The sequence below is a fragment of the Centrocercus urophasianus genome, unplaced genomic scaffold (genome assembly GCF_019232065.1).
Source record: "Centrocercus urophasianus isolate 14NV4802_14NV808 unplaced genomic scaffold, USGS_Curo_1.0 seq_11, whole genome shotgun sequence".
Taxonomy (NCBI): domain Eukaryota; kingdom Metazoa; phylum Chordata; class Aves; order Galliformes; family Phasianidae; genus Centrocercus; species Centrocercus urophasianus.
Window position 1 is genome coordinate 14999621 of NW_024884253.1, and position 13803 is coordinate 15013423.

The following is a 13803-nucleotide window of genomic DNA, read 5'->3' on the forward strand; positions in this document are numbered from 1 at the left end:
CCAGATCTCAGTAATATTCCTAGAAAATTTTGTTTCTTTATTTTTTCCCACAATTCTTTGACAAAAAAGATAATCTGACTGGGAAATAATGTAAAAAGTTTTTTAGCACACGTAAAAGTATTTTTTTAACACGTTCCAGTTGTGCAAGAGAAGCATAGACCTGTTGGACTACATCCAGAGGAGGCCACAAAAATGATCCAAGGGATGGAATACCTCTGCTTCAAGGACAGACTGAGCGAGCTGGGGCTGTTCAGCCTGGAAAAGAGAAGGCTCGAGACAGACCTTATAGCAGCCTTTCAGTATTTGAAAAGAAACTATAAGAAAGGAGACTAACTCTTTAGCAGGATCTGTTGTTATAGAACAAAGGGAAAATGCTTTGAAATTAGAAGAGGGAATATGTAGATTGAATATAAGGAAAATGTTTTTTATAGTAAGAGTAGTAAAGTACTGGAACAGGTTGCCCATACAGAAGGTGGATGCCAATTCCTGGAGACATTCAAGATTAGGATAGACAGGTCTCTGAGCAACCTATCTAGCTGTGTGTGTCCCAGTTCATTGCAGGGAAGAGGAACTAGATAACCTTTAATGGTCCTTTCCAATTCAAACAATTCTATTCTATGAAAAAACTCCCCTTATCAAGTCAGCTACTCTTTTCTCCCTTTTATGATATTTATCGTCTTTCCAGTATTTCACATATCAAAGAGAAATAGATATGAGAATAACTTATGTAAAAATATGATTCTTGTAAATATTTTGAGGATGATCAGAAAAGAGGAAAGAAACAAGTTGGGAAACCAAGTTTGATCAGGAAGAAATAGGCTGAAAACAAGGATTTTAAGTTATCATCAAAACTCTTCAATATAAGCATCAGGAACAAGATCACATTAATAGTAGTGAGACATAATAAACCTAAAATTACACTAAATTATGGAATATTCTTTTTGTCTACAGTATGCATTTCATTATCCAAAGCATCCTATAGCAGTTACACAAAGAAGCAAAGCTCAAGGATAAATTATTGAAAATGCTTGATGCTTCCCCACCACTGCAGTACAAAGAATTACTTAAACTAAAAAAATAAAAATAATCTAGATTTTGTTTAACTAGTTTAACTGCGATATTTTTTTTTTCTTTTTCTTGAAATAGGTGTAACTGTTAATACTTACTCTTGTTTGGATCCTGGCATACCAGTGCATGGACGCCGCTATGGACATGACTTCTCAATAGGCTCCACTGTCTCATTTAGTTGTGATCCAGGTTATAGGCTGAGTCATGAGGAGCCTTTACTATGTGAAAAAAATCACTGGTGGAGTCACCCACTCCCAACTTGTGATGGTAAGAACAAATGGATAAAATACAGAGTAATTTAAAATATATGCATTTTCACCAGAAGAAGTAAATGTCTAATTTTATGAAGAAAAATAAGACTAAAAAGAATAAAGAATAATAATAATAAAAAAGACTAAATGAATGTTATATACCTCTGTGTGATATTTAGAAATAAAATGAAAAGTAATATATAATTCATTAATGTAGGTGATTACTGAAGATATGTCTGTCTGAATTTGTTACCATGAGCTAACTGATTACCTTTTAGCTCAGGGCATGCAAGTTTATTGTACATCTACTTGTAAAGCTGTTGTTACAAATTACAAATATTTGCAGTTGGGTATCCATCTACAGTCATATATGTGTTGATTTCAAACATGAGATAAGGTTTTTGTACCTGACTAAAATGCATTTTCTCCAGTTACACATTATTTGCTGTGTTCCTAGATTATTAACAGAACTCGTCACTTTTCAATCACTGTAGGAACTGATTAGTGCTACATTATATGTGGTTTGTTCATATGGTTGTTAAACAACACAAAAATGGTATTGTGTAATATTTTCTGCCACAAATTTCAGAGTATCTAGCATGTCATTACAAAATTTGCTTGAAAAACTAATAATTTGTTTGATTTTTATCTGAATTGATCATTTAAAGATGTTTTCCCCTTCTCGTGATATCAATTATATTTAATATTACCGTAATGTTTATCTTAAATATTTTAGATGCTTTCCTTTGGATATGGAATATGTTGCATTGCCTCCTACAGTACTGACCTAAACCAGGCCAGGACCAAATGACTGCACATACACACCAATATGATGAACAGCAAAATGGCGTTTATTACACGTGAACTCTAGCTTATATAACCTATGTGCTTTGTCTACGCCCCTAAGGGCACGAGCCACACATCAATTATAGAGCAGGCAGAGGGCCTATTGTGTCACATCCCGTGTGGGGGTCTCTCAGTCACCTACAACAGGAATATACTTTTCTGATGATAAAAATGTAATCAAGAATAATTTACCTAATTAATTCTAAGGTAGTATTAAACAACATAAACAACAACAACAAAAATCCATAGAAATTTCACAAGGTATATAAGGTTTGTAATAGTATATTTTTCCTCAAACAACCCTTACTGTCTCAATGCTCAGAAAGTAAAAGCTGAACTTGAAAGACTTACAAAAAGCTCACTGAATCATAGATGTGTGATTTGCCATATGTAAATGTCTTAGTTTTCTCCATATTTCATCCTTTAAATGATAGGGTCTTTAAATTGTAGTGCCTTTCTAGGTCTTCAGCATAATTAGCAAATGCTTCATTTTTTTTTATATAAGGCTAGGATGAACATGTGCAGATATGATGGCAGAAATTTATGGCTATAGAGAAGAAGATGAATAATTACCTGAAAATGGTACTCTACAGTGTTGTAGACCTATTTCTGGAAGGATTCTGCTTCTGAGTCTGATTCTTGGAATGAGGAATTGCAAGGTTCCCATCGTTTACAGGCAAGGGGCTGAGTAGGCTATAAACGGAAGATAGGTTTTCTTACATTGGTAAACACAAGATGCTAAAGATCTAAACAAAAAAAAAATTAATGCATATCCTATGAATACTGTTCTCTGCTCCAAAATGAACATACAAATTGTGATAAATTTATTCCACTAGTTGCTGAACTAGTATGTAATTCACTAAGTAAATGGGATTTTTTTTTTCTCCAGAGCACATTGCTAAGTGACAATTGTCCATAGAACAAATATGTTCTAAAGGCAGGACTGAGTCCATTTATTCTAGTAAATTTAATCAATTCATGGTTGAACTCAATTTTATTGCTGAATTTCTTCTCAAGTGGCATGTTTTTTAAATAGGATCCAGACTCCTTGCACCTCCTGGGGAAAATAGGGCATTTGCTCAATGGACTGTTCCTTGCATAAACTGAGAGGATGTCTTTGTATTAATCGTGCCACTAATAAACACATTGATCACTGTTCCTGCTCATTCACTTAATTACTACAACAGTTTCTGGATAACTAGGTTCTTTTTTATAATTGCTTTTTTATTGTATATATGTGTGTGTATGTGTGTGTGTGTATGTAATTACATCTTGTAGCAATAATTGTTCAGACAAAACATGACAACTCATGAATAAAAAGTGTTTTCAAGGAAAAGCATATAGAAAAGGAAAAAAAATGACTTTAGAATCTATTTTTCCTCAGAGTATGAAATTGCATTAACTACGATTCTAATTTTTGTAGGACTGTAAATTCATTTTTACATGAGGTGTTTGGATATTACACAGATAAGCATAACAAAAAACTTACTGGAGAAGTCACACTTCATTATCTTCAGAAACATTTAGAGTATGCTGAGACTAATAGTTTAAAAATAAGCAAACAAACTGGTTGTCTCCATCAATAAAGACTGACCTCAGGGGACAAGTGTGTCATTACTGCAAGCTGTATAAATAGTTCGTATATGGATGATTGATGCACATGAAAGATTTCATTGTTCATTTCCTTCATTTGGATTTTTATGTGAATCTGTGTAGACAAGGCATGCACACTATTACTCTGTGTACCATTTTGCATTGCTTTGTGTGTGTAAACATACACATCCACGTATACAATCACATATATACATACATAACAGTAAAGCACTTGTAAAAAAGTAATAATAATAATTAGAACTCTCTAAATATAACATTTTTTACAATAGCAGTATCCATAAGGAAATAAAACTGTTCAAATGATGTCCACGAAGATTGAAGTTTCTAGAGGACAAGACTGAGCAGCAGAGGATGAGGTAACTTTGTTTGTTTAGACTAGAGAAGGCTAAGGGGTGGCCTCATGTCAGTCCACAACTTCCTCAAGGGGAGAGTGAAGAGGCAGGTGCTGATCTTTGCTCCCTGATGACAGTAATAGATTCAAGGGAACATCATGAAGCTGTGTCAGAGACGAATAAGGTTGAATGTTAGTAACAGGTTCTTCACCAGGAGGAGGGTGGTCAGGGACTGGAGTAAGATTCCCAGTGCAGTGATCACTGCACAGAGTTCATGAAGCACTTGGACAGTGTTCTTAGATATATTGTTTAATTTTTGTTGGGCCTGAGTCAGTGGTGCTGCCTGGTCAGAGGCCTGTAACTAGTAGTGTTCCCAGTGGGTGGTACTGGATCTGGTCATATTCCACATCTTCATCAACAACCTGAGTGAATGGACAGAGCCCACCCTCAGCAAGTTTGCTGATGATACAAATCTGGGAGGACTGGCTGACATACCTGGAGTTTGTGCTACCAGTCAACAAGGCCTGGGCAGACTAGAAAGTTCGGCAGGGTGGAACCTGCTGAGGTTTAACAGGGATAAGTGTAGAATCTTGCACCTGGGGGGGAATAACTGCATATATAAATACAGATTAGGGGCTGACTTGCTGGAGAGGAGCACTGTAGATAAGGACATGGGGGTCCTAGTGGACGACAGGTTGTCCATGAGCCAGCAGTGTGCCCTTTTAGCCAAGAAGTGCAATGGTGTCCTGGGTGCATTAAAAAGAGCGTGGCCAGCAGATAGAGGGAGATGATACTCCTTCTCTTCTCTGCCCTGGCGAGGCCACACTTAGAAAACTGTGTCCAGTTCTGAGTTCCCCAGTTCAATAAAGACAGGGATTTCCTAGAAGGAGTCCAGCAGATGACCACAAAGGTGACAGAGGGTATGGAGCATGTCCTGTATTAGGGAAGGCTGAGTAATTTGAGTGTTTAGCCTTGGGAAAAGAAGACCGAGAGGAGATCTTATAATGTTAATAAATATCTACAGGGAGGTGGGAGACAAATGGATAAGGCCAGGATCTTCTCAGTAGTGTAATTTAACAGAGTCTAATATAGTGCAGTGCAATGTAATGGCCTAAAACTTGAACACAGGAAGTTCCATACAGAAGATGATCTTTATGTTATGGGTGACAGAGCATTGGAAGGGGTTGCCCAGAGAGGTTGTGGAATCTCCTTCTGTGGAGATATTCAAGACCCATCTGGATGCCTACCTGTGAGACCTATTGCAGGGTACCTGCTTTAGCAGAGGAATTGGACTTGATCTCTTGAGGTCCCTTCCAACCTGTGATTCTCTGATTCTGAGTTGATCAGTACACTCGACTTGATGATCCTTTCGTGTCCCCTCCAACTCAAAGTATTCTATGATTCTGTGATCTACTTCTGCTCATTTTTTAAAGGCAAATGTTCAAGGAATATATATTCAGCTTCTCACATACAGGACTGCAGAAAAGTTATAGCTGTGGTCTAGTTGAGTCTCTTAATTCAGTAGTTGAATTATTTTCAGTTTTCAGGAGAACAAGTCTGTGTTAAAATTCAACCAGAAAACCAAAGTTTCTTTGAAGAGTAATACTTATATTTAACCAACCATTAAAAATTTAGTAATTTTTAGACTTTTAGTAAAATGCTTTAACAGTATTTTATATGAAATATTGCCAATTTTTGGATTGGCAAGATAGCTTTTTTATGTCTTTTCAGAAAAATAACAATGTAGGCCTACATCACCATTTTGCCTTTTTTTTCCTTCTTGTCTCATGTCTCAAGCCTCATAGCTTTTTTTTTTTTTTTAATTCACCTGAACTAGACAAAGATCTCTCAAAGATCTCTACTACTGTATACATTTACTTATTTTTCAATATTTCATATGAAAATGTAGTTTGGCTTATTTACCATAAAGATGGGCACAATACTTAAGAAAAGAAACATGCAAAGAAATGTAAGCCATATTCTCAAAGAACACTTGTTAAAATTATCGTGCTTAAGAAAGAAAATGCTGTTTTTGAGCTTTGCTTAGAAAAAATACTGCGTGTTTTGCATTAACATAATTTACATATGATTTACTGAGTACCTATCTGTATGGATCTCCTTGAATTTTTTATTGTAGTCTCTTCCCAGTACTTAGTTGACAAATGTCTTATCATGTATTTTCTGTTCGAATATTGTGACAGAAATTTGATTTTAAATTTTGAATATTTGTGAGGAAACTTATTTTAACAATATATGAAGTATTGTATTAATCCCATTAAACATGACAAGATAATTGTAGTAAAAGTATAAGTACTTAATTATGTGTAAAGTGATTTCCATTCCTTTCACAATAACATGAAATTGAGTACTTAATAATTCTTACTATGTATTTGAATTAGGAATAAATATTAGCATTCTATTTGATAAGAATTTACTTAAGGAAATTAGTAGGGAACATCAGCAAAAAAAAAAAAAAAAAAAAATATATATATATATATAACAAGATGGAAGACATTTAATACTTTTCTGAATGTAGATGTCCAAATAAAGCAGTAAATATGAGTTGTGTGGTATCATGAGGAACCTAACCAGAAGTTCTGGAAGAGGTGTTACATTATTTCTGTTAATACATTTCTAAAACAGAAACAATACCTTTTTTCTAAACTTTGAAATGAAACCTGAAGAAACAACAAAAAAAGCCCTGCAGATATTCAGTGTGGTAGAATCTAGAATTGAAAAGTACTAATATGTCCTGTTTTGTTTTAGATTTAAATAAGATAATATAACAACTTTTGTTACAAATTATTTAGATTCAGTTTTGCTATTCTCTTTTGCAATGTAACTCAAGTCCAGGTTTCTTTCAGGAAACTGTTAATAATCATTCAACAAGTATACTATTTTATTGTTACTTCTTGCCTCCATCCCATTTTAAGACATACTAAATTTGCTGTAAATATGGAAGCTGTGTGTTTAAATTACTGTTAAATTACTTGAAAGTAAAATGTGAAATACTATTAAATTGCATGAAGCACAGTACATGATTCAAATTGTAACACTATTTCAATTTTTTTACTATGTTATATAATAAAATTATTTAGTAAGTGAAAATCGTGTTAGATTTTAGTTGGAAGTTAGAGTCAATTAAATGATGGAATGTAATGGGACTTCTGTGCAGGTATACTCACATATAGGTTTATATACATACAAACATATCTATATATCAGTAGGCTTATTTTTTCATTTTGTAGTTCTAGTATGTTATTAGTCTTCCTTGCTGATGCTTGAAACCATTTGTAAAACTAATAATTATTATTAATCAATTAGAAATGTGTGTTTTGACCTACCTCATCACGATGTAAAATAAATCATTTTCACTTACTTGTATTTGCATCAAGTTGATCTAACTGAAAAGAACAGTTAGATCAACAGTTAGATCTTTATTTTTTCTTTTTTCTCAGACTTATGTTTTTCTTATATGTATTTTCTCTTTCTTTATACAACTGCTAATGAGCACAGTATGTTGGCTTTTCAGTATTGGTAGGTGATATAATTTTAGTTAGAAAAGAGACAGTGATTTAATTCTTTTTTTTCTTTCTGTATTGTTTTCAAAAACCATGCTGAAATACATGGAAACAAGTATTTATATATAATGTATATTATATTCTCTTGCTTCTCATAAAATAACCAATACATTCTCTTTATATTCTTCTGTCTCTCTTGGATATGGTGACTTCCCTTTTCCTCACATTCAATATCTTCATATTATTATTATACCCCTATTGGTTCTGAAGCAGACTTCAGTTATATCTAAATAAATTAATTCTAAGTAAGTTATAAAACTTGCTTGAAGACCCCAGATGACAGAGAACATAATTAGTGGATGCTGAATTTCATTTAATGTCATAAAATACAAAAGTGAAGGGATGAGATGTTCTTCTATAAAAAAGTCATAAACTTTTATACAGACTGACCTTTGCAGGGACAGATTATGCAGACTGATTTCTGCAGCAAACATAAATATTTAAAAAATAGGACAGACAGATGCAAAACAAAACAAAACAAAAAACTGATAAAAGAATTATATGAATGAAAATGTCATCTTCCTTGCTTATTAACTGCTTCCATAATTGAGTGTGAAATGTCTTAGCAATATGTTTGTGTATCGCAGTAACAGTGACAAGACAGATCAATACTTACAATTGGTAATACCTTGAACATAGTGACAGATAATGTATATCTGTTAAGAATTTCATTGGAAAATTTGGCTCATTTAAGTGAAACAATTAAAGCCAGAAATGCTGTTGTGCTTTGCCAGCACTCCAAAGTGAGTCCCGAAGAAAGAAGTGAACGTAGTGAAAGTTATAGGAACAACTAGGTAAAAATGAACCATGACCACACTTAATCTATTTCTGGCATTGGAAGAGTGACTTTCCATAATAATTTTATATTATAATGAAAAATGATCTGAAATGAAAATGAAACTTAATTTTATGAATGACAGTATTGGATACTATGGTGTATTTCAGGGATGAAACGTGGCCTCTTACTGAGACAATTACATATAAGTTTAATAAAGTTTTTAAAATTCTTAGGGCCAAAGAATAAAGGGCTATTTTCCTTGTAGACTTCCTTGTTGCGTCTTTTCATTGTGAGTGATTATGTTGCCGAGCAAAGGGAATGCAGTATTTTTCCTTACTATTAAAGATGGTCTTCAACTGTAAAATCCAATGCTGTAAAAATCTTATTTAACTTAAATGACATTCTTAGCTACTGAATTCCACTGTTAAATTTTTATCTTCAATCACAGATATCCAAAAGCTACTTTCTAACATGTCACATAATGTCTGATCACCACATTGCTGTAGAGGTGCTTTATACTATACATTCAGGTATATGTGTTACATAGTCACTTGTAATTTTTGTTCATTTTATTTCTTATTATTTTTTACTTTGTCCTTCTGACAAAACAGTATTGGAAAAAAATAATAATAAAAAAAAGGTTTAGACCTCTCAGTTCAGCTGTTCTTCTTGCATAACAAAGAAATTAATTGCTGTGTTCATAACATCATAAAGTATAAAAGGAACATGTTGCATGTACTCCATTTTCCATATTAGAACTAGTGCTAGTGCACTACTTATTCTAGTGCTGGTTATTTATTCATTCTACTTTTAGACCTATCCTCCACCTCTGTATAATCAAAGTAAAAAGAATATTCCTTGCAGGAACTGAAAAAATGTGTGGAGTTTATTCTGTTGTTTTTATTTTAATCTTTTCTGTTTTCCTTTGGATTCTGAAAGAATCACACACTAGTAGTGATATTATATGTTTTGAATGTTTGACATCTTATCAGGACCAGTGCACATTTTGTATTTCAGATCTGTCAACTTGGCATTGTTCTGTAACATGCTGGCCCCTTGATGCCATTGTTTGCCATCTGCTAACCTTCATATAGTTAGGGTGAATGCCATAGACATTTTTTCACCACTTGCTCTCTTTAAAGGCTTCCCAAACAACTACTGTAAAATACATTATTTATTTGGACTGTATCCCATGATTATAAAAAATAATTACATTTTCTTATTAGATGGCACTGACCTAAAGTATTTACAAAGTAAATCTCTAGAATCTGCAATAATGTGCTGTCAATAGCCCTGATTCTATTTTCCTAATGTCTTATCAACGGACAGTTGTTACCTCATTCTTCGTTATAGAACTGAGGAAGAAAGTGAATGCGTTAGGACATCATTTCCCTATGGCAAATAAGATAAGATTCAGTACAGCGTTTCTGAAATATTCTATTCCAAGTGGTACTGAATCTCCAGCTTTCCAGCATACCACTTGGCCAGAAAGACTAGAATGTTGACAAGGAAAATGGTGAACATAAAGAAATTATGAGACTACCAAGATTAATGTACCTGTCAAACACAAAGTAGTTAACCATGACTACCAAATGAATTTAGTTAGGCGAAACTGGATGTTATTTAATTATTTATTTTCATCCAATGTGAATACAAGTAGGAAGAAATCTAGAGAATATAATTAATAGAAACCTTTATTGCTATAACAACTATTGTTCAGTTATCATCCTAAACATTCCAAACTGACATAAAAGAATACATAGGAGAAAAAAAAACACAAAAACAACACTGCATCAATACAAAAAGGTGAGTTAATTGTGCAACTGCATTGCTATTACAGAATCTCAGAGGAGCTTTGATGATTCACTTCGAGCTCTCTAACTTGAACAAGCTGAAAGATATATTGATTTCCTGATAAAGGGATTAATAGTTCTAAAGTACATATAAATACAGCTACTAATACATGTGAAGAAAGAGTTCTGTGTAAATGATTTTTGTTATGCTATTTAATGATTTTCAAGAAGAAAGATTATTTTGATAATCTTTTTCTCATAAATGGAGCAGGGTTCCCACTAATCTTAGGCTCTGGGTGGTGGTGTTTGTTTCTGTCTTCTGTCTCCATTTAAGACAATGAAGATCAAGAAGTTATATTTACATGTTTCCACATTCTTAATGTATCCTGGAATATACAATGAAGTGTATAGTAGCAACATCCAATTTTCATTTCTGCTCTATAAGAAAGCTCTTTTTAAACGTGTATGGCTTTAAAAACAGCTGATTTGCAAAGTAGTAGCCTAATAACCACATTCTGAAAATTCATGGACTTTTACTAAAAAAAATATTAATTCTACAGTATTATTGAAATGCATTAAAAACACATGTTTTCTTGAAAGTAATGTATGATTAGGTGCACTGTAAGGCAGAGTACATTCTGGATATTCTCTCCAAATCATTCCCTGGCGTCCACCTTAGCTCCTGGCTAAAGTGTTATTGTTTGGCATGTTATCTTTTGCTTTCCTACTGAACTTCTGAGTTTTACAGACTCACAGGAAATTGTGGAAAAAACAGCTAAGGAAACCCAAGTTTTATTTTCTTGATGAGTATTAAAAAGTATGTTAACTCTTCATTGATTTTATTTTCATTCGTATAGGAGGATAGAAGGATTATATTTGTATGTGGGATTGCTGAATCATTTGACCAGCTATCTTTAAGTAGTTTTAAATCAAGAACTTTTAAAAAGATTGTTTTCTTTCTTTTTTTCTCATCTGTAAATCTTATTTTATTAATATTATTGTTATTATTTCTAGCCTTATGTGGTGGAGATGTTAGAGGACCCAGTGGGACAATTTTATCCCCTGGTTATCCAGAACTTTATCCAAATTCACTGAACTGTACATGGACTGTGGATGTTACCCATGGTAAAGGTAAATATGTCAGTTTTTTTGTTTTTCATTTTTAATATATAGAAGTTGATATTCTATGCTACACATGCAAATTATAGATTTTGGTTAGCCACAGGGAGCTACAAATTTTACTGTTGATTTCTTTTAATTTATTTGATTCTAGTAATTCCTAGGATTCTAGATGTGTACGAGGCTTAAGGAGAGCCTAATGCTTTTTGCAGATCAATAAGCCCCTGAATTATTACAGTTCGAATAACAGACAGTTGGATGTGTGTACATTAATCCATATAGGTGAAAGAGGATGAATGTTTTTTTTTATGTTCATGGAAGTGCCTTAGCTTAGAGAAATATTAGCCAGAAGTAGCCCTTGGTATTTAGACTTCTGATCAATAGAAGAATTTGAAATGAAGAATTGAGTATGTTATTCATGTTATGGCATAAGAAGAGGTGAAAATAATGAGAGGGGAAAGGTTTAAAATATATCTCTTATCATGCAAAGTTTTACATTCTGACTAATTGTCTACAAGGAAATGCTGGAAAGGAAAATCTTTCTTTCTTATTTTGAAGAGAATTAATGGTTTCAGTTTACTGAGATAGTTTTTGAGGGTGGCAGAATGTAAATGATAGCTCATTATACATCTATGGATTCAAGGAATAATAAATATGGTTTAGAAATGTTTTTAATTGGAGAAAAAAGATAAATACAACCACTTAAGAGAATGTTTAGAGTGATAACAGAGAACTAATAACTAAAGAACTAATGAGAAACAGAAGCTTTTAAAAAGAAGGTTAGTTATTTGTTGAAGGTATATGTCAGTGTTAGATGGCCTAATTGTTAGATAATTACCACTTACAAAAAGTGATTACAAAATAATCACTTACAAATAAGCAGGTAATTTTAAAATGGAGGAGAGAAGCTTTGTTGTGGGAATATTATTTTCCATTCCATTTCTTGTCTAATATTATTTTTACTTCATAATGTCAAGGAGTATCTTGTATTAGCTACTGACTAACGGTACAATTTATTTTTATATATAATATTTTCTTTAGACTGTTTCCTTTTACAAAATATAGCAGTTTATTGTCAGACTACCAAGAAATTGTATGTAACATGTCACCACACAATATTTTTAAAACACACATTTTTGTGTTACAACTTCATATTACTGCTACTGAATAGCAAGTGACTATCTGTATATGTTGTATTGCTAAGAAATGCTGTTTCTACGTGCACAAATACTGTCTTCAATAATATTATTGGCAGCATACATTTATATGTTTTCATTTTACTATTTTAATATGTTATAGTTGCAGAAGTCTAGGATGATTTCTCATTCATATACTTTTGGACTAGTGTTAAGATTGTAGGGTGTTCATTAAAAAATTGAAATTTTTTTTTTTTCTATTTCATTTTGTGAACCAGAATAATGGAACATTGATACTATTCCTGAAGATGAAATTAAGCATCTATCTTGACATTAATTCTTGTATTTTGTTTGTAGGTGGCGTGTAATTTAATGTATACTGAAGTGAAGTTAGTGGAGTGTCAATAGTATATTTTAGGCAGTTAACTAATAGAACAACTAATTTATCCCTCTCTCATTGCTCATATTGTAATATTGAGAAATGACATTGCAGAGTTACGAATTTGTGTCTTTAGTCAAGAATTTAAATATTCCCCTTATTAAAAAGAAAATAATTTTTTGGCTTTCCTGACCTTATTTCTACACATGTGGACAATAGTGGAATACCTTCATATTATGAACCTTGTTTCATAATGAAATGCATGAATTTAATCAGTGTCTTAATTACATGTATGTTGTCAGAATGATATGTAAATTAATTCTGCTTTTTCTAATAGGTGTGCAGTTCACCTTTTACACCTTTCATCTGGAAGATCATCATGACTACTTACTAATAACAGAGAATGGCAGTTTCACACAGCCATTAGCACGTCTGACTGGCTCAGAGCTTCCTTCACCAATCAATGCTGGTCTCTACGGGAATTTCAGAGCCCAGTTGCGCTTTATATCAGATTTTTCGATATCGTATGAAGGATTTAACATTTCTTTTTCTGGTAAGCGGATACTTGGAATGTCTTCTTCCTGATAAATAAATAAATAAATATATATAAATCTATAAAAGATGTTTAAAACTGAAGTAATGTTGATAAATGAATATACTGAATCATGGCATAATTTGTTTCTAAAGCACGGAAGTTTTAATTCAAAAAAAATCTCCATATCTTTGTAGGTATATTTATTCTATATGATAAATAAGATAACAGTAAACTCTAAGAAACATTAGTAAGCAAGGGGATGAAACAGAACTGGTCTAATTTCAGTTAGTGAAATTCCACATGAGCCCAAGAGTCAGTCATTTAGGCTCTTATTCTATACCGTTGTTTTCATTCATTCTACATGTGTGGGA

The 13803-nt window shown here is 32.8% G+C and overlaps 1 protein-coding gene across 3 annotated transcripts in view; it reads left to right on the forward strand.

The window, feature by feature from the left end:
* Window positions 1-13803, forward strand: part of CSMD3 (CUB and Sushi multiple domains 3) — a 525852-nt gene that overhangs the window by 329346 nt on the left and 182703 nt on the right. For all 3 annotated transcript variants that reach the window (XM_042839423.1, XM_042839431.1, XM_042839438.1), the window contains 3 exons: window positions 1147-1335; window positions 11278-11394; window positions 13235-13450. In XM_042839423.1, coding sequence (XP_042695357.1) covers window positions 1147-1335; window positions 11278-11394; window positions 13235-13450 — 522 coding nt within the window. The remainder of the gene's footprint in view (window positions 1-1146; window positions 1336-11277; window positions 11395-13234; window positions 13451-13803) is intronic.